Source organism: Pyrgilauda ruficollis, unplaced genomic scaffold (assembly GCF_017590135.1).
Source record: "Pyrgilauda ruficollis isolate IOZ18807 unplaced genomic scaffold, ASM1759013v1 scaffold62, whole genome shotgun sequence".
NCBI lineage: Eukaryota > Metazoa > Chordata > Aves > Passeriformes > Passeridae > Pyrgilauda > Pyrgilauda ruficollis.
Genome location: NW_024527933.1, coordinates 1435802 through 1462948, shown reverse-complemented (window position 1 = coordinate 1462948; position 27147 = coordinate 1435802). Strand labels below are relative to the sequence as shown.

The 27147-nt window shown below is 42.7% G+C and overlaps 1 protein-coding gene across 1 annotated transcript; it reads right to left on the bottom strand.

Annotated features, from left to right (window-relative positions):
• Positions 1-2056: 2056 nt before the first annotated feature.
• QSOX2 (quiescin sulfhydryl oxidase 2) lies at positions 2057-25182 on the bottom strand. The gene is made up of 12 exons (XM_041483865.1): positions 24906-25182; positions 20347-20447; positions 19128-19176; positions 17924-18032; positions 17636-17726; positions 16283-16428; positions 15615-15758; positions 13709-13838; positions 11679-11801; positions 10460-10610; positions 6824-7012; positions 2057-4709 (listed from the first exon to the last, which is right to left on the bottom strand). The coding sequence occupies exons 1-12, from the start codon at positions 25180-25182 to the stop codon at positions 4159-4161; spliced, it is 2061 nt and encodes a 686-aa protein (XP_041339799.1). The 3' UTR covers positions 2057-4158.
• Positions 25183-27147: the final 1965 nt, after the last annotated feature.

Sequence of the window (27147 nt, the reverse complement as noted above, 5' to 3'; positions counted from 1 at the left end):
GGCGCGGGGGGCGGGCCGGGGGCGGCACCGGGCCGCAGCTGGGCCGCGGTTCAGCGCCGGGCTCTTTAGCATCACAAAAGCGGCCGGGGGAGCGCTGTCCCCGCCGTCCCACGCGTGGGCTCGGGCTGCAGCCGCCGCCCTCGGGTGCAAAGCGGCCCCGGGGCCCCCGCGAATCCCCCGGCGGCCGCACGAAGAGGGTCGGGGGAGCCGCCGTCGGGGGGAGCCTCCGCCCGGGCCCGGCTGCCCGCCGGCCGCCTCCTAGCCCAGATTTCGTTTGTCCCCGCGGTGCGGGGCTCCCCCGACGCCACCCGTGGGCAGCGGGGTTTTTTTTTCCCCTCCGCTAATTAATTAACGAACGCACAGAGGTAGCGGGTGCCTGACCCGCGGCCAGCGGCTGCAGGAGGTTAATTGCGCTAATTGAAGACGGGGCGGACACGGGCGGAGTTGTGTGTGCGCGGAACACGCGGGGCCGTGCGGGGTTTGTCCCCGGGGCTCTGCGGGAGCTCGGGGGTTCGGGCCGGGCTCTGGCCGTGCTCACGGGTGCGGGGTGCGTGTGCCCCTGCCCGCAGCCTGTGCCTGTGTCCCGTCCCACGGCACCTCGCGATCCCGTGTGCGGAGCTCTCGGTGCGCTCCGTGTTTGTCCGGGGGAGCCCCGTGCGTGTGTGCACCGCTTGCCGCAGGCAGCAGGAGCTGATAATTGTGGTTGTTACTGTGAGCCCGTTAATCCCCCGAATCCCTTTACCTCCTGCTCGCAGGGGATTACAAATTAATAAAAGCAGCTTAGGGGCGGGAGCCTCCAAACTCACATATGCTCCTGCCGACGGCAGCACCGGGACTTTCGCCCGCTCCTGGGGGCGGCCGGGGAGCCCTCAGCGAGCCCCGGACCCCGAGGCACCCAGCCCAGAGCACCCTCCCCTCCTCCGGGTCCTGCGGGGCCGAGGGCCGGGTCGGGGCTGGCCCCTGGGATGGTTCATCTGGCCGGGGACAAGCTCCAGTCTGCGGGACAGCTCGGCCCTGTGCGGCTGGGAAATGCAGGGAGACATTCTGGGGACCAGGACTGGGGTCCCCAAATAAAGCACCCAGGAATGCCAGGCGGGAGTTGGGGTCCAGGTCCTGCCCGAGTGGGACTGGTACCGTGAGCAGTGACACCAGGTGGCACCAGCACCATCACTGGCCCTCCCCAGGGCCATCAGCATCTTCTGGGGACAGCTGATGATCCACACGGTCCCTTTTAAGCTCGGGTTTGAAGTGGATTTTTAGTCTGAGCCTGTAAGGAAGCACTTTGAGCAAACCCGTGTGTGGTGGTGCCGGTTCCCCCGGGCACGGGGCAGGGGTGGGGCAGCTGTGGCCGGGCAGGAGGGAGGGCAGGGGCTGTGTCCCATCAGGACAGAGCCAGGGGCTGTGTCCCACTCAGGAGAGAGGGCAGAGACTTTGTCCCACTCAGGAGAGAGGGCAGAGACTTTGTCCCACTCAGGACAGAGCCAGGGGCTGTGACAGAGGGCAGGGGCTGTATCCCACTCAGGACAGAGCCAGGGCTGTGTCCCACTCAGGACAGAGCCAGGGCTGTGACAGAGGGCAGGGGCTGTGTCACACTCAGGACAGAGCCAGGGCTGTGTCACACTCAGGACAGAGCCAGGGCTGTGTCCCATCAGGACCAGCAGTGGCACCTGCCAGCCCCGTGGTCTCTCACGCTGTGACATCCAGGACCCCCCAAAAGCCCTTGTGCTGATCTCTCCCTGCACACCCTCCTGTGCCCTCCTGATCAGGGGCCAGCAGGCACCAGACCTGCCCATGGCCTTCCTCACTTGGGCTTCTGCCATTAATAAAAAACAACCATTAATAAAAACCAACCCACTCAAACATTTGTTTCTTCCTGGTTTATTTTCTCTTCCCTCATTCAGGTTCTTTAGCAGCTCCTGAGAAGTCGGAGCTTAAAAATACACCTCCCCAAGAGGATGGATGTGGTTGATCATGGACATGTTCATGAGATGTCCTGCCAAAAAAGTTCAGCTCAAAACAATTTGCAAACACAGATAAAAAGCCCAAATGCATCCACTTTGCCCAAACGTTTGCAGTTTATTTTAAACAAGCACATTAATTTACAATTTAGTACAAAACAGTCACTTTTCCTTCCAAGAGAGGAATGAGACAGTAAAAACCCAACCCAACCAGAACAGACTTGGAAATGTCAAGTTATTGACTTCAAATAAATAGAACATTTAAATTACTGAAATGGTATTGTCACTGTTTTCAACACCTCGTGTGCAACACCACACCTGGGACCTTTGTTCCCATCCAGTTCTGTGCAGGAACAGCAGGGTGGATGCACTGCTGGAAACAGAAAATTAGGAGTTCTCACAAATAACTTCATCAGGTTTCTTTAGCACTTGCAGCTTTTGTCTCTCCTGGTACATCCTACTCCTTTTATTTTAATACTTCCTGTTTGAAAACATCCAAGAGCAAAGAAAGCTCCATGAATTACAAAGGGCCAAGAGGAAAGACCCAGGATGGTTCCTTCTGCCAGAACTCTGGAATTCTGAGGGTCCTCAGGGCACAGACCCAGCCCCTCTGCAGGAATGCTGGACTGACAGGGTCATGGGAACTGAGATTTCTGCCTCTGCTCACAGCAGCCCCAGAAAGCTTTTCCTCCATGTGGAGCTGTAGTGTTACTGTGATAAACTTCAGCTACAAGGGGCAGTGAATCTTTGCAGCTCAGTTCTGCCATTCCAGCTGGAAGCTGCAGAGACACCTCAGAAATACTCAGTTTTGTTAACAGCCAGTGTTTGATTGTGAGAAAATAACCTGTGGAGTTTTGGTGCTTTTTTGTTGCCAGGCTTCAAACTTTCTGAACTTTTCTCTTTCTCCTCAGAGGAGGACACACCAATGGTATAAATCCAGGGAATTGGCCAGGGACTCCTTATTCCTTCTCGTGTAACAGAGGAGCCAGCAAACATTCAATTAAATTAAAAGTTGCAAATGTAGAATTGAAAGGAAAAGCCCTTTTATATAACATAATTAATCTGGAGAACTCACTGCCACGAGAAAACATTGAGGCCAAAACCTATTAGGATTAACTAAAGATTAGGTAATGGATAACTAGAACATGCTCAATTACATTGGATAGGATTATAAACTTCACTATCCAGGACGTGAATTATCCCCCCCAGCCAGCATCACTGCAACTCCTACTCCCAAGGATGATTTTGAAATGTTTTCATGATTTCTTCTCACTGCTGCTCCAAGTACCCACACTGAGCTCTAGAGGGAACTGGACATCCCAGAACACGGCAGCTCTGGGTGGAAATACCAAGGGAAGTGTTAATTGTTCTCTTGTGATGGAGAAATTCAACAGAAGAAACTCAGGAGAAATTCAACAGAAGAAACTCAGTATTTGTAGATTTTCCAACCTGTTCTGCCACGGTAACACAAACCTTGCTGTCCTTCACTAAAAACAGTTTTCCTTTCCTAGAGTTCATCATGATTGGTTTCCACCTGGATAATACCATAATTACTTAGCAATCAGCATCAGGCTGCTAATTGTGCCCCAAAACTCTCATCCTAGTGATGACACACACATATCCTTGGCTGGAATGCACCAGAGAATGGATGAATGATTTGAACATTAAATGCTTCCTACTTTAAATATGTAAATAACATTACAGAAAGTCACAGAGGTTTAGAATTGATTTAATCAGAAGAGAACTCATGTTTCCTGAAAAGAAACATCAGAATTCCTGCTTCTCCCAGTGAAGCAGCCAAGGTACCATTCAGCACTCGGGGAGGTGAAGTCAGCTCTGGATGAATTAAAAAAAACCCAAACACCTGACTTGAAAATACACAAAACAATATCCAATTTCCTTCTCCAGCAGGCACAGCGGATTGCATAATGCAATGTTTACTCTGGAAATGAGTAAAGGATGTTGGTGGGAAGTCATGGAAAAACCTTAACTGCCAAATGCAACGCTCCCAGGTGAGGACATGGACGTGGCCTTGGGCAAAGCCTGGGGATCTCAAGGCCAGCTCCACTTGTTCAGCTGAACACCTGGGAAATGCCTTGGGAAGAAAGGGGTCTGACCCAAGGAATACTGCATATAAAATCCCTGATCATAAATATTAAAGCTGTGTCTGGGACCCAACAGCCACGAACAGCGAGAACTCCTACACCGAGGAACGGTGAGACTTCACTTTCCAGCGCTTGGACCTCACCCGGAAAAAAAAGTACATGATCATTAAAAACAAGGATGATGCCACATAGAGGATGACACACAGACTCATGTCTAGGTTGGAAAATCCAATCCCCAGGAAGGACACAGCCTGCCTGGTCCCTTTGAGGCTCACGGATGCAGCTGCGTTTTTGCCGCTACCTTGGACAGCTCCAGGATTTCCCACTGGCTTCTCCAACACCTTGGAGCCTGGATCCCCTGGGTTCTCCTTATCCTGGAGCTGCTTTTCTCCATTTCCCCCTGAGTTCTTCTGCAGGTTTGTGTCTTTCCCCTCTCTTGTGTCTCCCTGCTCGTTGTCACTGGGGTCAGTCTGGCTCTGGGTGTATTTATAGAGGATATTGTCACTGCTGTAGTGGGATTTCAGGAATTGCAGGACTTGGTCTTCATTCCAGCTGTGCAGCCCTTTGACCTCTTCATGACACGCAGGACAGATGTCTGGAGTTGGCCACTGAACTTTGGGGAATTTTGGATCTTCGGTCAAATCACCTAATTGGGAAGGGAAAAATATAAATGGAAAAAGGTCAGGAGGAATGGAGAGGGAAAGCTGCACCAACAGGCACTGCCCAGGGAGTGCTTTCCACTTCCACTGAGGTTGGCATAAAAAGCCACAGCACAACTACTGAATTACACAAAAAAAAAAAAAATTGGAACTTTTCTCATCAATTCTGACCCCAAACACGTCAAGATACAAACACTAACTCACAATGATTTCCCTTTTCTCACAGTAAAAGCTGCAGCCTTTCAATCCCAACCCCAAATCCTGCAATTGCTGCTTTTAGAAGGCAGGAACACACAACAGTCTGGGCCCTGCAGGGTTAACCTGAATTATGGTGCAAAACAAACTGCTCTTTTCACTCCTTAATCCCTGTTTTCTGCCTGGTTTGCAAGAGCAGCTCCAAGGCCAGACACTCAGATATTTTCATTTTCTGTGTTGTGAACCATTCCATGCCAAGCTTGCTTTTCCACAGCTCTGCACCATTACCAGAACAAATTGTTTGCAGTATTTTAAAAGCCATGTTCATATTTAAGTTGTATTTTTCAGCTAAAAACCAAGTCTTTAAATATGTGACACTGTCTTGAATTAGATCTAATTTTAACATTTCAGATGCTCACAGCTCTGGCCACGTTTCTGAGCTGAATGATGCAGCTGCTCTCACACTTTGCTCTAAAAAACAATATCCTAAAATGTGAATGGAGATAATTTTTAGAAAAAATATCTTCACCTGGTAAAACCCCTAATTTATTAACCTGATTAGTACACTAGCATTTAAAATATTTTAGAAATAATAATATTGCAATTTATTCTCATTTCATTATTTTTATTTTGTTTTAAAAGCAGGAAATTTCCCCATGATTTTGGGTAAAACAGGGATTCAAAAGACATTTAAAAATATTTGTCTCCTTGATATTTACGAGCAAAAGAGCAAATTGGTTTTTTTATCCTAAAGATCACACAGCAATCAATTTGTTTCAATAAAAAATGCAGAAACAAAATGTATTACAGCAAGGCTACAAACAGAAAGCTCCCTGTACTTTGTGTGTTCCTGCCAAAAGAGGGGAATGCTGTAAATCCTGTGCATTCCAAAGGAACAGGGAATAATTCAATAGGGCAGAGCCATATCCAGGCACCTCCTGACCCCCACCCCAAGGTGTTTTCATTGACCAAACATCATTTCTCACACAGCACCACAAATACAGATGCAGCTTTTAAGGGTAAAAATACATCACTGTCCCACAGAGAAATTTTAGCAAACTGAAAAAGCATAATTTAACATTATTATTTATTCCAGTGTGTTTATACTTCTTACTAAAAGGGTATTTTAGCTGGCTGCTGCATCACCTAAATCAATATCCATGTGAGTTTTCCAATACCTTAATGTTCTAAATAAGTGCATTGCTCCACCACTTGGCCACTCCAAGTCCACAGGAGTTGCCTGTTACAGGAACCAAAATTAGAGGATGTTTTTATTTAATCTCTTATTATTTACCTTTTTTTCTCCTCAGAGAAAGGAGGCAAACTGTTTGTACTCACACCAGTATTTAATTCTTCATAAATCTTGGGAATGCAGCAGGAGCATAATATGAACACAATGTAGCATATTGAAATTGTAACTAATGCTGCATTACCCAGATCCATAACAGCAGACAGGGATTTAGTGCAAAGAGAAACCAATTTTCTTTAGTGCTTTAGTTACTTGATACCTCCATAACAGAATGGATTAAACACAACCAGTATTTTAACAGCACTCTCAGCTGAAAACACAGGGATCTGGAGGGGGCACAGATTTCTTTTATACAGTAATTTTATTTTATTCAGCTGCTGATCTGCCAAGAGTTGAGGCTCTTTTATTCAGAGGAAGCCTCTTGTTCAATTGCCATCATTTCCCAAAACAAAACAAAGGCAGGTTTTAACCCTAAACCGGTACAGAAAAAAAATGCAATTATTTTTTTATCCACTTCTAAGCAGCTGAATTGCTCCTGTGATTTGTGCTCCAGAAAGAGCCTCACCAAGCAACAGGTGAAATCTCAGAAGAAACCAGCTCTGAGAAGGATGTTTTTCCTTCTCTACCAGCCCTGGCTCAGGAGTTTCTCTCCCCTACCTGCCAGCCTGTTGTTGACCACGTTGTGCTTCTCCCAGAGCCACAGAACAGCCTGGTCCAAGCTTTTCACAGAATCCATGGATTCTTTGGCCATCTCCTCAAAGTGCTGGGCACAAGCCTTGCAGCCAAAGAAGTGCTGGATGTATCTCCTCATCACCTGCAGCACGATTTGGGGGCTGTCCTCAAGGCCTGCAAGACAAGGGACAGACTCAGCTCCAAGAGCAGGGAAGGGCAGGGGGAGAAGGAAAGGAAAAGTTGCTCCCTTCTTGTTCCATAGAATTGACAGCTGAGCTGAAATGAATCTGAAATTAATCACTTCTGCAGTTTGAAGTGGCTGTTTGAACCAACACATGCAACTCATTCAGCCTGCACAACTGTGCTCAAAGCTACCCTGAACACTGCCACCAAATAAAAGTCAAGTGGTCTCTACAGAGCAATTTCTTCTTTCAGAAGAAATTATATTTATCTTAAAATTTTTATTTATCTTAGAAATTATATTTATCTTAAAATTTCAGGGGAAAACCAATCTTAGTTAATGAAAACCAGACATTATTTTTATCAGAGAACATTGTGAAATTGTTAAAATATGCAAAATTCACACTTTGTGTATGTGGAATTAGAGATTTTTCCAAGCTCTTGCCCAATATGTAAAGGAATGTTTATATTATGCATTCACCTCTATATTCATGGCCAGGCACTGAAGTTATGGTGACTTTGCTACTGAAAAATCAAGAGTCAAACCCCCTGAGTCCTGCACAAGGTGCCTGTGAGGGCTCTTTGTTACTCCTCAATTCTGAGGAATTAGAGAGCACCAAAATCTCATTAAAATTATTAATTCCACGGTTTTTTTGGCAGCTCTGAATGCACAGAGCAGCTGCTGAGCAACACTTTGGAGAATAAATCAGGAATTCCTCCTAAAATAAACACAAACACGTGATTATTCTGATAACATTCACTAAAGATAATGCAAAATAATAATGAATTCAGCAGGAAGATGAGGCCTGCACAGGCTGAGAACTTTGTGGCCTTTCTTGTGTCAGCAGGTAGCTCCTCACATCCCTAAGTGCCTTGAAAACCTGATATAATTTGTTGAAATCCTAATGGTTTCATCTCTGTCGCACAGAATTTCTGATTCATGCTTAATTGACCCAGTAAATTATGTCAAAATGTATTTAAAAATGTCCTGTGTGTTACCACGAGCACACATTTGTCAAATTAAACACATTTTATGATGCAGATTGATCAAATTACAGACTCCTGCTGCTGAACACCACGAATAATTTACTATTGCTTTGTTTTCTTGGAAAAAAAAATCAACAAAACCTGCTCAAACTATCAGAGCACTCATCTGTTATAGATATGGGAAATATATAAAGGCTGTCATCAACATCTTTATTTAGAACAATAGCAGCAAAAATAAGTATTTAAAACCCAAAAGAAATTTTAGTCTAAAGAAACCATGATTTCTCCTCAGCCATTCAATATCTGTGATTGAACAGACATGTATAAATAAAAGGTATGAGATTAAAGCAGATTAAATTTCTGCATGAAAAGAAAGGCTGGAAAATTATTTTGGAAGTTAAAACGAATTTCAGGGAGAATAGTTTTACCATTTATACTGAAATTGTATTTAGGAAGAACAATAAACACAACCAGCAAATTATTTCTTTGTGGAGAAACAAGAGATATATACACAAAATTAATTTCATCTGTTCTCCTGTACAATGTTACATGCTTGAAAATTCATTTTGTGGGGAAATCTGTCAAACTCAGCACTAGATTTAAATGCCAGATAATTTATTATAAAATCCACAGGCCTGTTCTGTTCACACCAAGACATCCTGTTACCTAAATCCACATTTCTTGTCATGAAGTGTGCTCAGGAAATGATTTCTACAATGATTTTACACATCCTTGGCTGCGAGCAGCTCTGTCCTGAGTTCCTCTGGATCTCTCCTGCTACTCCCACTGCAGGTTCAGATTTTCCTATCCTATTTCCTCTATTAAAATGTATCAAACATAACCCAATAAAATCATTTTATCAAGACAGCCACAGGGAGTTCACCCAGAGTGCCAGGCCCTCGAGCAGAGGGGACAATCAAGAGAAATCCATCTGCTTCAGAAAGCAAACAATTGCAAAATGGCTCATTTTGGTTGTTTTTCTTTTATCAGCCCCGAGATGAATCTTCTATTAACATCTGCCATGTATCATTGTGTAATCCTCCTTTTCTCTTTCCTCCCAAACTACTGCAATTCAGGGTAACCCTAATCTTTAAAGTGGACAAGAACCATAAAACCCTACCTGTGGTGGGAAGGATTAGGGAGTACATCATGCTTTTTAGTAGATGGGATTTAAACAAGCAATAAGGAGAGGAAAACCTCCCAAGACATAATCCCACAGTCTCAGACTGACCCAATTCTTTCACCATAAGAAGTGATCATCACATATCTGGCCCGATTTACAGCCAGGGTTAACTGTGCCAAAGAGTTCTCAGGTCCTACAGTGTATTTTTAACTCCAGGCTCGTGCCTGAAACACACAATTTGAGGGGCAATTTTGAGTAGTTAAATATTAAGATTTAATGGCTTTAATCAGAACACTTTGGGACTAAAAAGGGGAAATTTAAGTTATGCAGGATCCTGCTGAACAGCTCAAAATCATCCAGCACAAACCCCTCAAACTCACTGCACTAAATTGAAGAAATTCAGTCTACTGCCCCATGAAAAACAAACAAAAGAGAAACAAAAATCAACAACAGAACGATTTGCTATCAAAAAATGCCTGTTCTGCAGGAGAATTATTCAGATTTGAAGGATTTTCACTCTGCAAATAATGCTGGACAAATGTATGGATCTATAATGTGAAATAATAAAATCCTTTAAAACATACAATCAGCAAATGGTAAATTGAAAATTTCTGAGTTTTATGATGTCCATGTAGAATTCTCATATTCCTTGGAAAAGACATTTAAAAGGCTTTAAATGAAAACTAAACAGAATTGTAACCAAACAAAGCACTGTCCTGGCAAGAATAAAACCCAAACTTTTAGCATTAGTGGTTCTATTTTCATTGGGTGAAGAGAATAGATTTTATAACCAGCACGTTTCTTAAACAGGAATCATCACCAGAATATCAACACTCAGCTTCACAAGATGCTGCAAGTCTAAAAATGAGCAATTTTACAGAGTGCTGGAGAAGTTGTAAATCACTGCAGGGATTAATGACAGGTACATTCAGCTGGGAAAAAAAAAAAATAAACCAAAAAGTTGCAACATGCAGTATTTAAGAAATAACATTACAGAAGATCAGCTAATGGTTGTACATCTTTTATAGCTACTGAACTGTATGGTTAAACCTCATTTTCCTCAAATTTCATTCCCAGTGCAACCTCAGGTAACCTGAATCATTTTCATCCCATTTCAGGGAGCTCAACATTTCTTTGCTTGAAATTCTATTTTCCTTTTTTTCCTTTTTTCTGCTTTATTACTCCCAGCTTTAGGGCCACACACTTTATTTAGCACACTTCTAAATCTGCTGCAGCCAAGCTCTGACCCCTGCTGGTGCAGCCTTGCAGCCACTCTCTTCCACAAACTGATTCCTTGAGGATTTACACACCAAAAAATATTTGCTGCTCACCTGTGTTTACCAAAGCTTTTGGTCTCAGTGCAGCCTGAACAGTGAGGGTATGGAACAGCTTCCAGAGGGAGCAGCTGTAGCCCCTCAGCTCTGGTCTGCTGCCCTGGCAGCCAACCCACTGCACTTTCCTGGGGAGAAATATCCCAGAAATCTGAAAAAAAAAAGAAAAAAAAAAAAAAAAGAGATGTATTTAAGGTATGTGCTGCTGTGCTGCTCTGGGGTCTGGCAGCACTGCTGATCCCACATGGAACTGAGGTGATCCAGTGAAAAGAACAAAAAATGGCTTTCTGCACTTGGTAATCAGTTCATGCTTCAGGCAAACACAAATCCTCATGTTTCAGGTACTCTGAAGCATCATCATGAAACTCATCCCTTTTGGACAAGAGACAAATTGTTCAGTCATTGACATCAAAACTACTAAAATCAGTCTGACAGAACACACAAAGTAGTTTAACCTGTGAAGATTTTTTTTAAGAACACAACACATGAAAATATTCTTGTACACTACCAGAGTTCCCTTGGGCACATCCAAAATTCCCTATTACTCCACGAAGTTTACATGATTTACAGAGTAAAGCCTTAACTGGCTGTAAAATTCCATATTATTTCTTCTTGGAACAAAGCCACTTCTTATTCATTGCATCTGAAACCCAGTGCAAGATTTTAATTTCTGAGACTTTTCTCTCCTCTTCCTAAAACACACAGGAGGCTTTCAAATGTCAGGCAGAAATAGGGAAGAAATTGTTAAGTTCTGTGCAAAAACAACCCTCTGGCAGGGCTTTGCCAAAGTGGGCTGGGATTCCAGCAGGGAAATTAGAGACTATTTGAGGAAACTCTTCAGGAATAATGCACATTTCAGTGGGTAAATTTCCCATCACTTAAACTCTGACCTTCAAGAGAATCCTGCTGACAGCAGGCACAGCAAAGTCAGAAATATCCTCTGGGAATCTTGCATCCCTGGGGATGACATTAGGGAACAAGTATTGCTTGCTCATTATAAAACCCAGCCAGGATTGCACGTTTCAATTCTCTCATTTCAATTTCTTTGTGTGGATGCGGGTTGTTTTTTTTTCTGCTAATGATTTCACTTTATTTTCATTTTAACCTTCTTATAACTCCATTATGACTGGGGGAGCAGCAGTAAGTGATGTCTTAGATTGATATAGAATCTTATCCTTTCCTAATGCCCTGTTTTATGCTGGAACTGGGAACAGCTTACCCGCATTTTGTTGTTGACCAGATCCAGGATAGCATCATAAGGGATTTTGTCTAATGGAAGGCTCACCAGCCACTCCTGCAAGGTCTCTAACAACTTCACCACAGGCTGACGGCCAGGAAAAAGCTGAGAAAAATAAAAAAAAAAAACATGGAAAAAACCATTTTCAAGCACAAATCTCATTAGCAACGAGACGCTTTTGGTTTTATCCAAACGTTTTTGCTGTCTGTAAAATGCTTCATTTTGTTTTCTGATGAGCAAATTAATTACTTGTTCTGCTTGCAGCAAAAAGCCACCTCACACCAGATTTTGCTTACAAAATTCAACAAGTTTTTTTGTGCAAAATGTTAAAATTTTTTTAAAAATTTTTAGCAGGCAGAAATGCTACAGAACAACTTAACATTATCTAGGATTTCACATTAAGGTAATTCAGTTCAGAATGTTGCTCAAAACAGAGTAAAACACCCCAGTGAAACAGAGGGCTGAAATCCTTCTCATTTTTGGAAGACCAATCACAAAAAGTCGTTCTTTTTAGTCAGATTTCTGTAGGTTTAGGAGCTGTTATCCAGAAGAACACTTTCCTTTCATGTGTAACAGTGATTTCCAAAGGGATCTGGAATCAGGGACTTCCTTGACTCAGAACTTACAGGAGCCACAGCCTGGCAGAAGAGTGTGAGGAACTGAAAATCAGTGGTAAGACCATTATTTTACAGATTATAGCAGATTTCTGCTATTTAACAGCAGAAATGCTATTTTGCTTTAATGAGGGTTAGAATTATTACAGAATTAAGTCAAGTATCTGTCATTCTTTAGGATCCTTTCAGAGAGAGCAGGATTTCAGTCATGAAAATTCCCCATGCAGGAATCAGAGATCTCTGTGCCTTTGGATTGACCATCACTACAAACAGGAGAAGAATATTAAAAAATCCCTAACAGAAACACCTGAAAATGTAAATGAGAGAAACAAGGAAAATGTTACATGACCAAAAAAAAAAAATGCAAATAAAGGATATCAACCCCTGGTGGGACAGGGCAGGGGGAGATGAGCAAGCACCTAAAAGAGAACATTCCCCATTTATCATCAACAGCCAGGGAACCAAATGACATCAGCTGGCCAGGAACCACAGGGAAGAGCAGAGGATGCTCTGGGGATAATATGATGGAAAGATTACCACCACACTTTCTTAAAGAAATGAGGCCAGCTGCAGATTTCTGACCCCTGATGGCTGCAGGGGGGAGCTGGCTGGGTAAGGAACTGTCTGTCTGATTTTCAGATAAACCCAGATATTTGGAAATGGTTCATATAGGCCTTATTATTCCCTTAAGAGTTATTGATTCACTTTTTAAAAATAAAACATAGTGCTAGCTACACAGGGAGTAAAAATAAAGAGATATTGGTCATTTCAGGAAGCTGGCATTATAAAGCAAAATGATTTAAATTTTTTTCAAGTCCTATCTCATTATATTATATGTATTTTCTTTTTATGCAAATGTAACACATAAGCATTTTAAATTTTTAAATACTCAATTATATTCAATAGCTCAGTTATTTTTGAATACCTATTTAATCAAAATCAGTACCTCAATGATATTCAAAATTCAGACAGAAGCTACTAACATCTCTAAATAGAACAGCATTTGCCAAGTATGCATTAATGAAATTCAAAAGTCAAGAATGAAAAACAAAGGTTGGTTTAATCCCACTGAGTAACAATAGCTACTTATCCTGAAAATCTGATAAATGGACTATATTTACAGTGTTTGTTCAATATGCTGCAGACTACTTAAGCTTTATTTAATTTGAGCCCCCTAAGGTGAAATTAAATTGCATTTTAACCCCGTAAGTATGTCAGAACAGCAAACAAGACCTCAAAAATATCCTTTAAATAAACCCACCAGACTCTTTTTTAAGCTACTGAGGATGCACACGCTCAAACACTGTGCAAGACATTTTGAGAGACTTATGTCCCACGATAAATTTTCCGGTGGAGTCACTTCATCTCCACAAATAATCAAAGCCCAGAAGCGCCTACCTTGGCAGAGATGGTGACAAAGTCCTTGAAGGTTTTCAGCTCAGCTCCCTCGAGTGCCTTGTGCGTGGCCAGCTCCACCCGGAGCAGGAAATGCAATCCTGACTCAAGGTCAGCCATGTAGAGCCTGGACCTGGAACACACATCAATCCTGGAGCTCCTGCCACTCCTTCCCTCCCCACTCCCCCAGGGCAAACTGAGAGAGGAGGTGGCATCCAAGCCCCCCAGCACTGGCCACCCCACAGGGATTGCAGAGTCCTCCCAGCCCGAGGGGCACAGGCAGAGTTTGGACAATTGAGGCACAACCACACGTGAGAAAGTTTGGGTTTTTTTAATATTTGACTGAACTTTTTGCTTCCCAGCCAGCTTTACCTTGTAATGAAATTACAGCCCTGGTGTAAGGGAATTACAGCTTCTCTGCTGGGCTGACCACAAAGAGAAACAGGACATGCTCTGAACAACAGGGGATCCCACACAGGGCAGGGGTGCAAACAAGACTGGAAATGTCACTGTTGGGAAGGACTGGATTAGAAATCCTCTCCCAAATGCAGCAGTTTTGCTGCAGGTCCTTCACCTCCCAGTTAAAAACAGCAGCTCTTAAGACAAAGAGTTCTGACAGGTACAAGTAAACCATATAAACCAAATAAAACATTTTCCAAGTTCCTTCTCACAAGCAAATATCTTCATAATTAAACCTGCTTTTAATATCTTCATAATTAAACCTGCTTTACAAATTACAAATGCAGCAGGCACACTGCCCCAGCTTTCAGTGCTTTTCAGGCAGTGTGAGACAGAGCAATGGAACTGAACAAACAGAAGTTCAGAGAGCTCACACTTCTTGTAAGAGTTCAGCAGCATTGCTGTTGCTAAAAAAAAAAAACAGAATTAAAAAACAAACATTGAAAAAACTGGCTGCTCCCACTTCCTAAATAACATGCAGGAAAGAACACATTAAAAGACAGAATAATCTATAATCATATATACTACATCTATAATTTAATTTAAGCCACAGACTTATTCTGAATTTATCTCCTTAATTAATAAAGTACTCACTTAAATTATAAAAAACAGCAAAATTCTGCTTCAAGTTTCTTACATAAAGAGACATCCACATGAATGCAGGAGGTTCTCCAAAAGGATCCTATTTAGAAGATACTTGGAGTTGAGATTCATGTCAACAAGATTTTGCCTTGCTGGAAAGCAGCTCAATTTAACTAAGTTGTTTTGCTAACTGAATGTTCCATATAAAGTATTTTATAATAGTCACTGAAAGAAGATGACACTAATAGTGTCCATGAAAGGAAAATAAGTATTATATTAAAGCACTCAGTCCCACATCTTTCCCATCTAAAGATGCTGAGGGATTATCTCTCTGCAAAGGCTTTGCATCCTCCTCTCACAGAGGGAAAGAGGGTGAAGATAAACCTCAGGGGATTTGGGGTGATAAACATCTTTTACAGTGACTTTAGTATTTTCTATTGTACTTGCATTTGACAAGCCCTTTCCAGTGGGCACTGTCTCACTATGGCACACACAGAGAATCTCCTACAGAAATGTTACAGCTTGGTATTTTACCCTGTGTTTTTTCAGGGACACTGATCACTGCTTTCAGGTTGTGGTTGATAAGTCCTTGGCATTTTCAAGGCAATTGAATATTTCACAACACTTCTGGTAAAAACATTCCTTCCAGAGCAGTGCAGACATTTGCTGCTAAAACCAAAACACCTCAGTAATTTCACCTGTGAATTGTTTGAAAAGCTGCTCACAATTGAACTGGAGTGAAATAAAGTAAAATATGGAACTGCTCTATGATTTTATAATAAATTATAGCACAGCTTAACACGTGGCAGGAAAAAGCTGCAGGTAATTTTTAATAACCAAAGGTATAAAAATCAAGGGCATCACTTACTTATCAAACTCCTTCCACACCTTGACTTCTGTGCTCTCCTCCTTGTTTTCTGGAGCAGGCAGCTGCAGTGGCAAAAGGAGTTTTTTCCTTACACCTGGCAGAGACTTTAAATATGAAGAGAAGAAAGACCGTAGAGGCTTCAAACTGCAAATGGACAAAGAGATATCACTTTTAATCTCAGACTAAGTGAATGTCCAAAGCAAATAACTGCATTTATAAAATAAGATATTCACTTTGGTTTATGTTTTACAGTCCTAGCAGCATGGCCTGTTTTGATACAAAGTGAAAAGAAATAATGTTCACTTTACGAAAAACAAATCACTTGGATTAGGGGTGTGAAATTCCATTCAAAATACCAACAAATGTTTATCCAAATGTCAGTTCACGTTACACAAGAAATGAGTTTTCTTAAGAACTCTGATGCTTCATTTATTTTTTCCACTTTTACTCCACAGTTTTATTCCTTTCAGAAGTATCACAGTAATAAATTGAAGCTATAAATAGGCAACAGTGATAAGTAAAAGCAGTATTAGTTCTTTTATTGATAATACAGGGAACACACAAGCTCAGGCACTACAATGTATTGATGAGGAGTCAGGACACCAAATCTTGACATTTTTATAAGTGAAGTGAACACCCCCATAACCCTCTGACAGATAATTGCTTACTTGTTAATTAATCCATGGCTGCCATTGGGCTGTATCAGGTAGCATGAGGGGACTGAGGTGACCCCCAGCTTCTCCAGGAAAGCTTTATCAAAATTCAGTGCTCTCCTCACCACGATGTTTTCATACTGGACCAAGTCTAAGATAACCTGGGTAATGAGAGGATGCCATGAATTATAAATTGTTCAAGGAACAGCCAATCCTGCAGGACAAGACACATAAACAGGTGAAGAGCATCATCCTTTAAGGACATCATTAAGCTGTTTGCAGGAAGTGCAGCTATGGCTGCTCTGTGCACACAAACAATTTCACTTAAAGAAGATTTACTCTTCTCTAGAAATTATTACTCCTATTTTCCTTTTTTTAAATTTTAGTTTTTCTTGGTCTATTCTGTTCTTTTCCTCCTTCCTTCCATCAGTGATGACACATGGCCTCCTTTTCTTCAGCAGTATGGGAAGGTTTGTCCATTTTGTCTTGTGTTGTAAACATGAAAACAATGCTATTTTCTGTTTCACTAAACTATTCCATAAAGCTCAAATACTACATAAAACTAACAAACATTTTTTATCCTGAAAGCACACTCCACTTTGTGTTCATCAAATGACTCAGTCTTCCCCTCTAACTGCAGATAATAAAAACAGTGTGATAAAAAGCTGAGGAACTTTATAACCTTCACATTTCTTCAGTAATGCCCACTTGCATCACCACAGCAGCTCCCAGAGAACAAATGCCTGGAAGGAGCCTGATCCCAAAGTGATTCCCACTCTTGGCAGCACAGCCTCCTCCACTCATGATGACACTGGCCATCATTACGTGGGGAAATGGTGCCCAATCAAATATTTTATTGGGAAGCAAAACCTAAAGACCTCCACTTCCTCTGTGTTTCTGAACTGGGTAAATAATTTCATGCTACCATCTTAATTTCCCAGAATTTATATGTGAAGAAAGGGAACTGGAGAGTTTAGATTATTACAAACAGTTGTCCAAAAGAACGAGTAATAAAAATGGTTCTCTAGTAACAACAAAACAATAACGTAATCTGGCAATATTTTTGTTGTGATCTTTCAAATTTTTGAAAGAAAACTGTGCTGAGAATGAAACTGATAAATTAACCTTCTACTAAAATAAGAATGGAAGAAGTCAATAAGACATCACATTCATTTGTAAGCAAGTTCCTCTGTGTGAGTGAACACCAGAGCCCTACATAATCCCTGGGTTTTATGATCCCCCAAACATGTGTGACCTGCTCTAGAGCTGCATTCAGGGAGTTGTTGCTTGGCTAAATAAACTCAAATCCAGCTGGTTTATGGTGACATCCACTCCCAGCCACTCTGTCCCTCACAAGTCCCAGGTTACCTCTCGGCCCACGTAGGAGCTGTTGCTCTCAAACACAATGGCTGTGTAGTGGTGGCTGTTCTTGTCAAAAAGAGATGGGAGATCACTGGACCTTTGAGGAAAAGAAAAGCAATTTAGCACAGAATGCAATACATCCACTGTTACACACAGAATTTCCTTTTACAATCTCATTGCAGAACTGGCATTAAAAAGAAAAAAAAAAACTTTTTAAAGATTTTTAACCTTCCACAGTCTATTTAATTAACTGAGTAAACAGAGAGCAGCTACATTTGAAAACAAGGAACTTACAGCACTGGATCCAGTGGTGGGCCAGCAGGAGGTCTCAGCTCCTGGGAATGGTTCTGCAGGAAATCAATCATCATCTGACGAAGTGTTTGCAGCTCTCGATCTCCTCCTGCTGAGAACAGGTTCCAAAAAAACACAACCCTTCAGAAAACCGGGGAAAAATGACTCACATGAAGGTTTGCTATGCATGCTTTTCTGGGTCAGGTTTTTCCTTTAAATTCAGACTTAAAACTCAGCATGCTATTTGGCTGAAGAAAAGGAACTAAGGATTTGGGTGTAGGATTTCATTTCAATGTTGCTGTGAGATCATATTTAAAAGCTGTCATCCCACCCTAAAATTACTAAAACCTCAAGACTTTTCCAAATGTATCCATTTGCCTGCCTTGCTGATTTTCTCTTCAAACAATGCTTGATTCTCAATGTGAACATTTACACAGCAGTTGCTGTGAGCAACTTCAGCAGGATAATAACCACAAATTAAAATCTGCCAAGGTATAATATTCCTACCAAATGGAGAAGCCACAAAACCATGGAACAAGAGGAGGAAATAACTGAAGTGTGAAAATATTTTATTTGCTTCAAAGGAACCACATTAAAAGGGAGAAAATACTTCAAATTCCCAAGAGTTAAAACTAAGGTTTCCTTGTACAGGAAGGGTTAATGGTGCAGGTGGTCTCTCCTCTGACCTCTGGCCTTTTAAATGTTCATCCATGGAAAGGGACAACATTACTTTTGTCCCAGACAAACCACCTCAAGCTGTGATCCTGACAAACCCTGGGATAAGCCTATTTTCAGGGAGTCACCATCTGAATAGAGGCTCTCCCAGTGCTACTCAGGATGCCTGGAAAATGGCTGAGGGATCAAAAGTCAGAATTGAGTAAATTGGATCTCGTGCTGATGAGGAGTGTGGTGGGAAGAAAAGGGATTAAAAAAATTAACAAGCCATTTGTGAAAATTAGGAGCTACATTAAAAAAAAAAAAAAAAAAAAAAGGAATGTGGTTCCTAAGTTTCTTGGAGAAATGTTTTGCCTGCCTAAAATTCTGATTAACACTTTGTAGAGTACTTTAAATATTCTGTCTTAAAGAGCTATTTAGTGTCCACCCCATCCCTGCCCAAAGGAACTGACAGGATTTTGCTTGTTGTGTGACACAGCCCTGGCTGACAGGAAAACTGCTCTGGGGATTTCTCACAGTAAAATGTTCTTACCTTGGTAATTTTCTCCAGTTGTGAACTGCTTTGTAAATGCTTTGAAGTACTGTGTAGGACAAAAGAAAAGTCACTGTATCAGACAAAAAAGCCCAGTTTAGGAATAAAAAAGGCTTTCAAGAGTTTTTACTTTTACAGCTCTAACTTCAAAACATTTTTATTTATCTGCTCAGGAGACAGTTTTCCCTCTTAGCCTATAAGTTCCAAAAAGCTGCTTCTCACCTACCTGAGGGCAAGAGGAAAAATCCCTTAATGCAAAATTCAACGGCGTGTATTGATCCTGCACTGCAAACATTAACCCAAACACAAATGAACTGATCACCAAATCTCTGCTACCAACTGTGTGTGCACTTGGAACACTATTCACATTTTCCCAACTCCCTCCAGTGGCTAAACAGGAGATCTAAGGGAGCTTGGCTGCCTTCTGCTACAAAAAAATAACATGGAAAAGATTCTGTGTTTAATAAAGAGGATATCACAATTTACACCTAAAACTTTGGAGAGTGAAAGAAAATACAAATATTGGTTTTACTGTCAGGGTAAAAGACCACAAATCCTACATTGAAATGTCTCCTGCTCCCTCTCCTGTCATCACAAACAGTTTCTCCATCCACCACATTCTGCTCATACTTAATAATGTGATTAATACAGACTGACTGAGAAGGTAAAAACTGCATTAAAATGAACAATAGCAGATACTTTTGGCTAACGTGGCATCCTCTTTAAAAGGCAGTCTAAGCATTTTATTATGAAAAATATTACTAAATTAATCACAAAAATAGTGAAGGATCTAGCAAGGATAAGTTTTTAATTGGTCATGCAATCAGCTGTTTTTATGAGGCAATTTCAATGTGTTCTATTTACCATCACACACCAAAACTAAAAACATTATTAATAATCCCATAACAGCTGAATTTGAAAAATATTTATACAAATGGTTATTATCTAATAAATCTGTTGAAACTAGGGGTTACATACATGTGATAACATGATACTTGACAGAATGATCTCTCAATAAGAATTTTTCAGATTCAGAACTGAATTACTGCTCAAAACAGCTGCATCAGCTCTTGCATTCAGCAAAACCCCCCCAAATTAATCTTTTATCAGCTCTGCAGTTTTCTCAGCAAAGCAAAGAAAGCTACAGCACATTGAGTTACACAGTTTAATTATTAGAAAACATGCATCATCTGCCTAAAGCAGGATGTTCTGCACTTACCCTAAGAGTTGGGTAATAGTGAATCCCATATTCTTTGCACGTCTCATAGTTCCCTTCTTCCCCACAGTCCAGCACTCCAACTCTAATTGCAGATTCCCAGTCTGCAAACAAAGATATCTTTCAATTTTCAGCAGGAGAGACCACGGATCCCAGCTGATGAATTACCTTGCTTCCCATGGAAACCAGCAACAGGACTGAGAGATTCCAGTGGCATAAAAATCCAGCCCTGGGTCGATTCTCATTTGCCATTCATTTCCATGCCCCGGTGTAATACAATCTACTGATTTTTAAAATAACTAAAACCTCCCTGTTTTTCTTGGCTGCATCAGTGTTTTCCATGCACCTGAATAAGAGGAATCCCAGCACACAGTGCAGCAGTTCCAGGGGTGAATCCAGGAAGATGAAATCAGGCCAATCCAACACTTGCAAGGAACTGGATTGAATTCCTCAGCTTTTCCCATTAGCTGTGCTCATAAAATAGAGCATGCAGAATGCAGAATAAAATTCATCCAGCAGTTACTCATCCACATGGATGTCAATTACAAACCCATAAATGTGATGCTCCTTGTATTAGAGTTTTTTTAACAAGCTGCTTTTTCTCCAACTTAGAGTTTTCTGAGAGGCCTCAGAATAAAAAACAACTCCAACTCATGCAGTGTCTGCTGAAAGCTGTATTTATGGGGCAGTATTGTTCAGAAATGCATTAGTTATACCCACAAAAATACCTGAGTTTTAAGCAGACTTTGAGCATCACTCTGACTTTCCTTTATAGCAATAACCAGGGGAGTTCAAGGATTTCCATAAATATGCTTATATAACTTCAGTAAAAGCTTTCAGCTAACTTACAGCTTTTTCCTTCTCTTTTTGCTGGGAATTTATCTTTTTGAGCCAGCCTCTGCTGTAGCAATCACTTTAAGGAAGAACCACTCCAAGAGGATCCTTAGACAGCTGCTTTTCAAAGCAAAGTTAAATCAAACCAGCCCTGGGCAGAATTTGAAGGTCCCCCACAATTCCCAATAACATTTAGAAAGCATTAAAATTAAACCTGCTTTTATAGCAAAGAGCATGAAAGCTTCATCAAGTTCAAGAGCTGATGGACAGTTCTGGTCTGTGAAATTTAGCTTGACCTTTGCTTGTGTTTGGAGGAGGGCAGGGCAGCTGATGGAGAGGTTTGTGCTGAACGTGCCAAGAGCTGAGCGGGCACCAGGAGAGCTCTCAAACACGCTGGAGCAGATGGGCACCCATTCACAGCAGCACAAAGGACACAACAGCCCATTTCATCAAATAAAACGCAAAACACAAAAGAAAAGTTTGGCTTCTGGTTATCTCCTTCATTCAACTTTCACCGCTCCTCCTCCTTTTTCCACCTGTCTGGATCCTCCTCCACGCCATGAATGGGAGCTCTCAGAACTCAATGCAAATAACCCCGCACAACAAAGCAGCCCCACCCCAGCGAAACAGCCGGGTTAAAGAGCACCAGCTGGGATGTGCTGCTTAGCATTCCTGCTGCTGGAAACGGAGCTGCTCCTTTCCAAGGGGTGCCAGAGCTGCTGGAGTGCACAGCTGACACTCTGGAGTTACTGCGGCACTGTAGGCTGGGCTGGCTGTTTTCAAAACGCTGATTAATTTTAAATTAGCGTTAGTGGTTTTGAAATACTGACTCACAAGCGAGGGGAAAGAGGCAGATGAGGGATGCATTAACCAACACAATCTCTGTTTATGCTAAACAAGCTCCAGTGAATGACAGGGCTGTGTTGGACAAACCGGAATCCTGCAGGTGGGTCAAACCTCCCACGTGAGAAATGCCACAGAGCATCCACCAGAGAATTACAAGGAATTCACTTCCTTCCCATAAACCTGGCTGTTTTCCATCGAGAAGTTTCAGTCAGGGGGGTAAAAGGCTCATCACAGGCACCTCTCTCTCACAGCTACTTGAGAGTTGCCTATTTTGACACTTGGCTGTTTCCTGAACCATGATAAGGTGACTGCAGCTCCTCACCAAATGTGTTCAAAGAACAGTTTCAAGCAGGAAATCATCATTATGGATTTGAAACAAAACCTGCTAAATTTGGACAGTTACTGCAAATCCTGAGGAGTGAATTGATTCTGTGTATAATTCACAGGTTGTCCTATGTGGGATTTCCAAGGGTTTGTTACTACACATAATTCCAGCCCGTATGTATTTTGCTGGATAAACTTAATAATCTTTTAGACAGAAAAAGGATAATTAACTCTAATGGCCACTTTGGCCACTGCTGTAATAAAATGAAATGTGTGATTAGAAAAGCAGCAGCACTGACAGAGCTTAAAGCCTGTTCTGAGAGGGAGTATCAAAACAAAAACATAAATTACACAAAAGCAAGCACTGATCCTGTTTTTCAGGAGGATTATGTTCTGCTGTGAAGTCTGCAATGGTAGTATTGCCAAGATTTAACAAATGAGAAACAAAATTAAAATTAGGTCTATTAGCACAGGCCTTTTTTGGACAAAGCTGTTGCACCAATTTAACTGGATTTTGTTTGGACACCAAATCAGCAAACATAACCCCAGTGATCTAGGAGTTCCCTAAAATAAAATCTGCATCCTCAAGGATATCCTTTAATATCCTAGCAGATGAGTAAATATCTTTGAAAAACAAATGTTAAGACAGATTAAGTGGGCAAAACGTTTTGGGTTTGGTTTCTTTGATGAAGCTACCAATGAAAAGTGTGACTGTTCTCAGTCTCCTAAAATCCATTCATCCAACTTGAAAATGGAAACATTTGGCTGACAAATAACACCAAAAGCCAATAGCATTTGCTGGTTGTGCCAATGTCCACAAACATTCAAAATCCACTTTCTAAATGAAAGTTTTCACAAAAACTCAATGGATTAAAGGAGAGAGGCACTGATTGCAGTGATACGAGTGCATGACAGCATCTGCAGTTACCATGTCTGCTGGTGAGAATGAAAACATGTATTTGAAGTCTTTACAAGCTGTAATCCTACCTAAATCCCTGTCCTATTTTGGCCAAAGCTCTGGCCACTTTGGGCTCCTCATGCTCTCCACTGCTGTGCTCAAAGATCTCCTTGTTACTTCAAAGAAGGAGAAGATCTAATATTATTTTGGCCATGAGCAGATTAAAGCAGGAGAGAAAATGTTACATAAACTTATGCAAATTAAACAGAAGAAAGTCACTGGTTTATAAACAAACCCTTCATGCAAGTAAGGAGCATTTGAAGTGCTCTGAAAACCATGACTGCTCTGTGTTTCTCTGCTTTTGAGTTTTTGGTCACCAATCACAATTCCTCAGTGTGTGATGCACCTATTTTAGGGTGGGTTTCCATTTCCATAGATCTAAATGCACACCTAATACTTCACCTACATTTCACATGAGCTGTTAATGTTTTTCAGAGTGTCACAGAATGGCCAGAGCTCTTCAGTCCCTCTCAAAGTGAAACCACAAGTGCATTAAAAATTGCTGTATCCATCCTGGAAACATCTCCTGGGTGAAATGTGAATTAAGAGTAGTTTAAAAGCCTTTTACACTGCTATATTAAGCATAACATTTCCTACAAATCTGATCTCAGGTTTCCTCCCCAGCAGAAGTAATGAACTTTAATTGATACTTCAGGGGCCCATTTGTTTCCTTACATCTACAAATAGAGTAAAACTCTTCAGCACCTGCCAAAAAAACTGAGCAGGCTAAGAGACAGCAAGGCAGGTCCCTCAGCATAAGCTATAGATGCCACCATTAATTTCAAGTCACTAACTGATGAATGAGAAAACCTGGTTCTCATTTTGCTTGATTTTTGTTTTACTTTCTGGTGGTTCTTTCCCCCCTTTGAGCCCATCCACACTACACTGAATTTGCAAGATATAAATCAAGTGTGTGCACAGCCTCTCCAGTACCACATTATTTTTTGCTTATCTTCTGAAACAAGCTGCTCTCTTTATAAAACATATAGAAGATAAACATCGTGCCTTCAGGAGTTCAGTGTAAACAAACCTCGGGTTCACAGGGACACTTACACGCAAACCACACTGCTGTGTGCAGGCAAAGTAATGTTTCATGTCTGGATTCCTTCAAAACCTTTAATTTGGAAGTGGATGGAACACCATCCACCCCTTGCTCTGTCCCATGTGCTATTTTGGCTGTGTGGCACCACCTGAGCAGGGGATGAAGGTGATGCTCACACACCAAAGCGGGATATGGGGGTTGTGCTCACACCAGAGCAGGGGATGAAGGTGATGCTCACACACCAGAGCAGGGGATGAAGGTGATGCTCACACTCCAGAGCAGGGGATCAGGGTGATGCTCACACTCCAGAGCAGGAGATCAGGGTGATGCTCGCACGCCAAGGCACAGCGGCTCACACAACCCTCGGCACACACGGCATGGCCCATGGGTGACACAGTGCCCGAGGCCCCGCGGTCCCACAGCCCGGCTCCCCCCGGGGCACCGCCAGGCACCGCCGCGGCCCTGCACCGGCTCCGGGCACCGCGGGAGGCCGCGAAGGGCCGCGGGACAGCGGCCGGGCCGGCGGGGCCGTGTGCGGTGACCCGGTCCGAGCCTCACCTTTGACGTCCCCCGCCAGCGCTCGCCAGGTGGGCGCGAAGGCGATGCAGTGGCCGCAGGACGAGCTGTAGAACTGCACCACCCAGGCGGCCGAGGAGTTGAGCAGCGCCGGCCGCACGGAGCCGGCCGTCAGCACGGTCAGCGGGTCGTGTCCGGGCCGGTACAGCCGCGCCGTGGCGGCGGCCGCCAGCAGTACCGGGAGTAGCACCGGGAGCGGCACCGGGAGCGGCACCGGGAGCGGGAGCAGCGCCCGCCGGCCCCCGCCCGCCGCCGCCATGTTGGGACGCGCGGAGAGGGGCGGGGCGGGGCCGCGCCATAGCAACGCGCCGGCCATGGCGGCGTGGCCTGAGTGCAGGGGGGGTCTGTCCGCATCCCTGAGGGGAACGGCGGGCGTCCCATGTTCCTTGGAGGAGCCGGGATTGTCCGTGTTGCTGAGGGGACCGTCCTGTGTCCCCTGAGGGGATCGGGAATTATCCCTTGTCCCCTGAGGGGAGCGAGGATTGTCCGTGTCCCTGACGGGACTGTCCGTGTTCCTCAGGGAAGCAGGGACCGTCCGGTGTCCCTGAGGGGAGCAAGGACTCTCTGTGTCCTCTGAGCGTGAAAAATACGGAATATATATATTAAAATAGAATGTTCTTTGATGTTTGATTCAATCCCTGAAACAGAGAGCAACCAACAAGCTCCAAGTGTTAGAAAAGCGCTCGTCACCGGAGTGGCCAGGAGCAGGAACAGGTTGCCCAGAGGGGGTTTGGAGTCTCCCTCACAGGAGATAATTCCAGAGCCATCGGACACGATCCTGTGCTCTGGGATAACCCTGCTGCGCCAGGAGCTTGCACTGCCGGACCCACCGTGGTCCCTTCCTTCTGTGAGATCACTCGGTGGCCAAATTTTTGTGATTATATAAAAAGAGAAGTTTTAGCTTCACGAGTCTTCTGGCTGAGCAGAGATGAAAGCAGGGCAGCCTTTGGGTCGAGAGCTCTTTCATCGCTAAGCACCTCTCTCGGCAGGGAAGAGCCTCTCCTCAAACTGAAGCTCTGATAAAAGGCTGTGTGTAGGTGGTTTGAGAAAAGCTCTGTCCTTTCCATAAATTCAGGATGAGCACTAAAATGGATTTTAGCACCTTTTCCCTCTGGCCCACTATGGAAGTCTCCTTTCATTTCTAAATACAGGCTGAAGAATTTTCATTACCTTAATGAGAAGCAGAAACCCAACAACATCCCCAGGGAAGGGTTTCAGAGGATTTAAAAACTCAGATAATGAAAGACTGAGGTCTCTGAAAAGATAATTCTTGCTTCTGTTGCTCACAAGCACTTCTTTTAATCCTTCAAGAACAAGTAGGGAACAAAGGGGTTTAAATTCTTACTTCAGGCCCATCGGGGAGTTCAGGGTTAGAACTTAATTCATCGTTGTTTGTGGCCAACAACCCACAAAGAGTACAAGAGAAAAATTCTGCTACTTTTGCCTTTTCCTGACTCTTTTATTTGACCATTATATCTAAAATGGTTCAGACACATATCTTTTGATCCATATCCACAGCTATGACCTAAATGGTTTCTCATATCACATCCCAGCATTGGGGTTTTCTCTATTTTTTTCTGGGTACAGCAAGCAACAAAATAGATGGTTGCAATAGCAGAGCTACAACAGCTTCCAAGAACTGAGAAACCTTGTAGCAGCTGCTAATTAGGATTTTAAAAATCTGCAGTGCCTAAGATATTTTAGAGCACATTTTATTTAGAAGAATTGTTAAATGTATGAAGATGAAAGAGATGGATTACAGGAGAATTAAATGTAGGGTTTAACTGAGAAATAATCATTTTCTATGAAAGATAATGACTCCTCTTGAGGCTAGTATCAAGATTTATTGACCCAGGAGGTTAATATTGATCAAACCCAAGGCAAACAAAATATTAGACCTTGAAGGAGAGTAATCTTGATATTGAAGCCTTGCCACTGAGTGAACAGGTCAATATATCTGGGTGCCAGAATCTCAGGTTTTGAACACAGAATGGTGGGGGATATTAAACCTGTCTGACATGTTCTGTGTACACACTTTTTATTCTCATCAGCAGGAGGTGGTTTATAGCTGTGTCCTTCCCTGCAGAGCAGCGTGTGAGGGTTCAGGCTTCACTCACAGCCCTCATTGTAATCTGATGGGTCTCTGCCTCAGGTGTAGCATAAGGCTAAAATCAAACTTCAGCTATTTATTCATACCTAAGTGATATTTTTAATATATTTCATT

Excerpts from the sequence above, each read along its gene's own strand:
- QSOX2 (XM_041483865.1), bottom strand. The coding sequence starts at position 25,182 with ATGGCGGCGGCGGGCGGGGGCCGGCGGGCGCTGCTCCCGCTCCCGGTG. Across the intron at positions 20,448-24,905 it reads GCTGGCGGGGGACGTCAAAG|ACTGGGAATCTGCAATTAGA; the intron begins GTGAGGCTCGGA and ends CTTTGTTTGCAG. Across the intron at positions 16,429-17,635 it reads GCTCCTACGTGGGCCGAGAG|GTTATCTTAGACTTGGTCCA; the intron begins GTAACCTGGGAC and ends CTCATTACCCAG.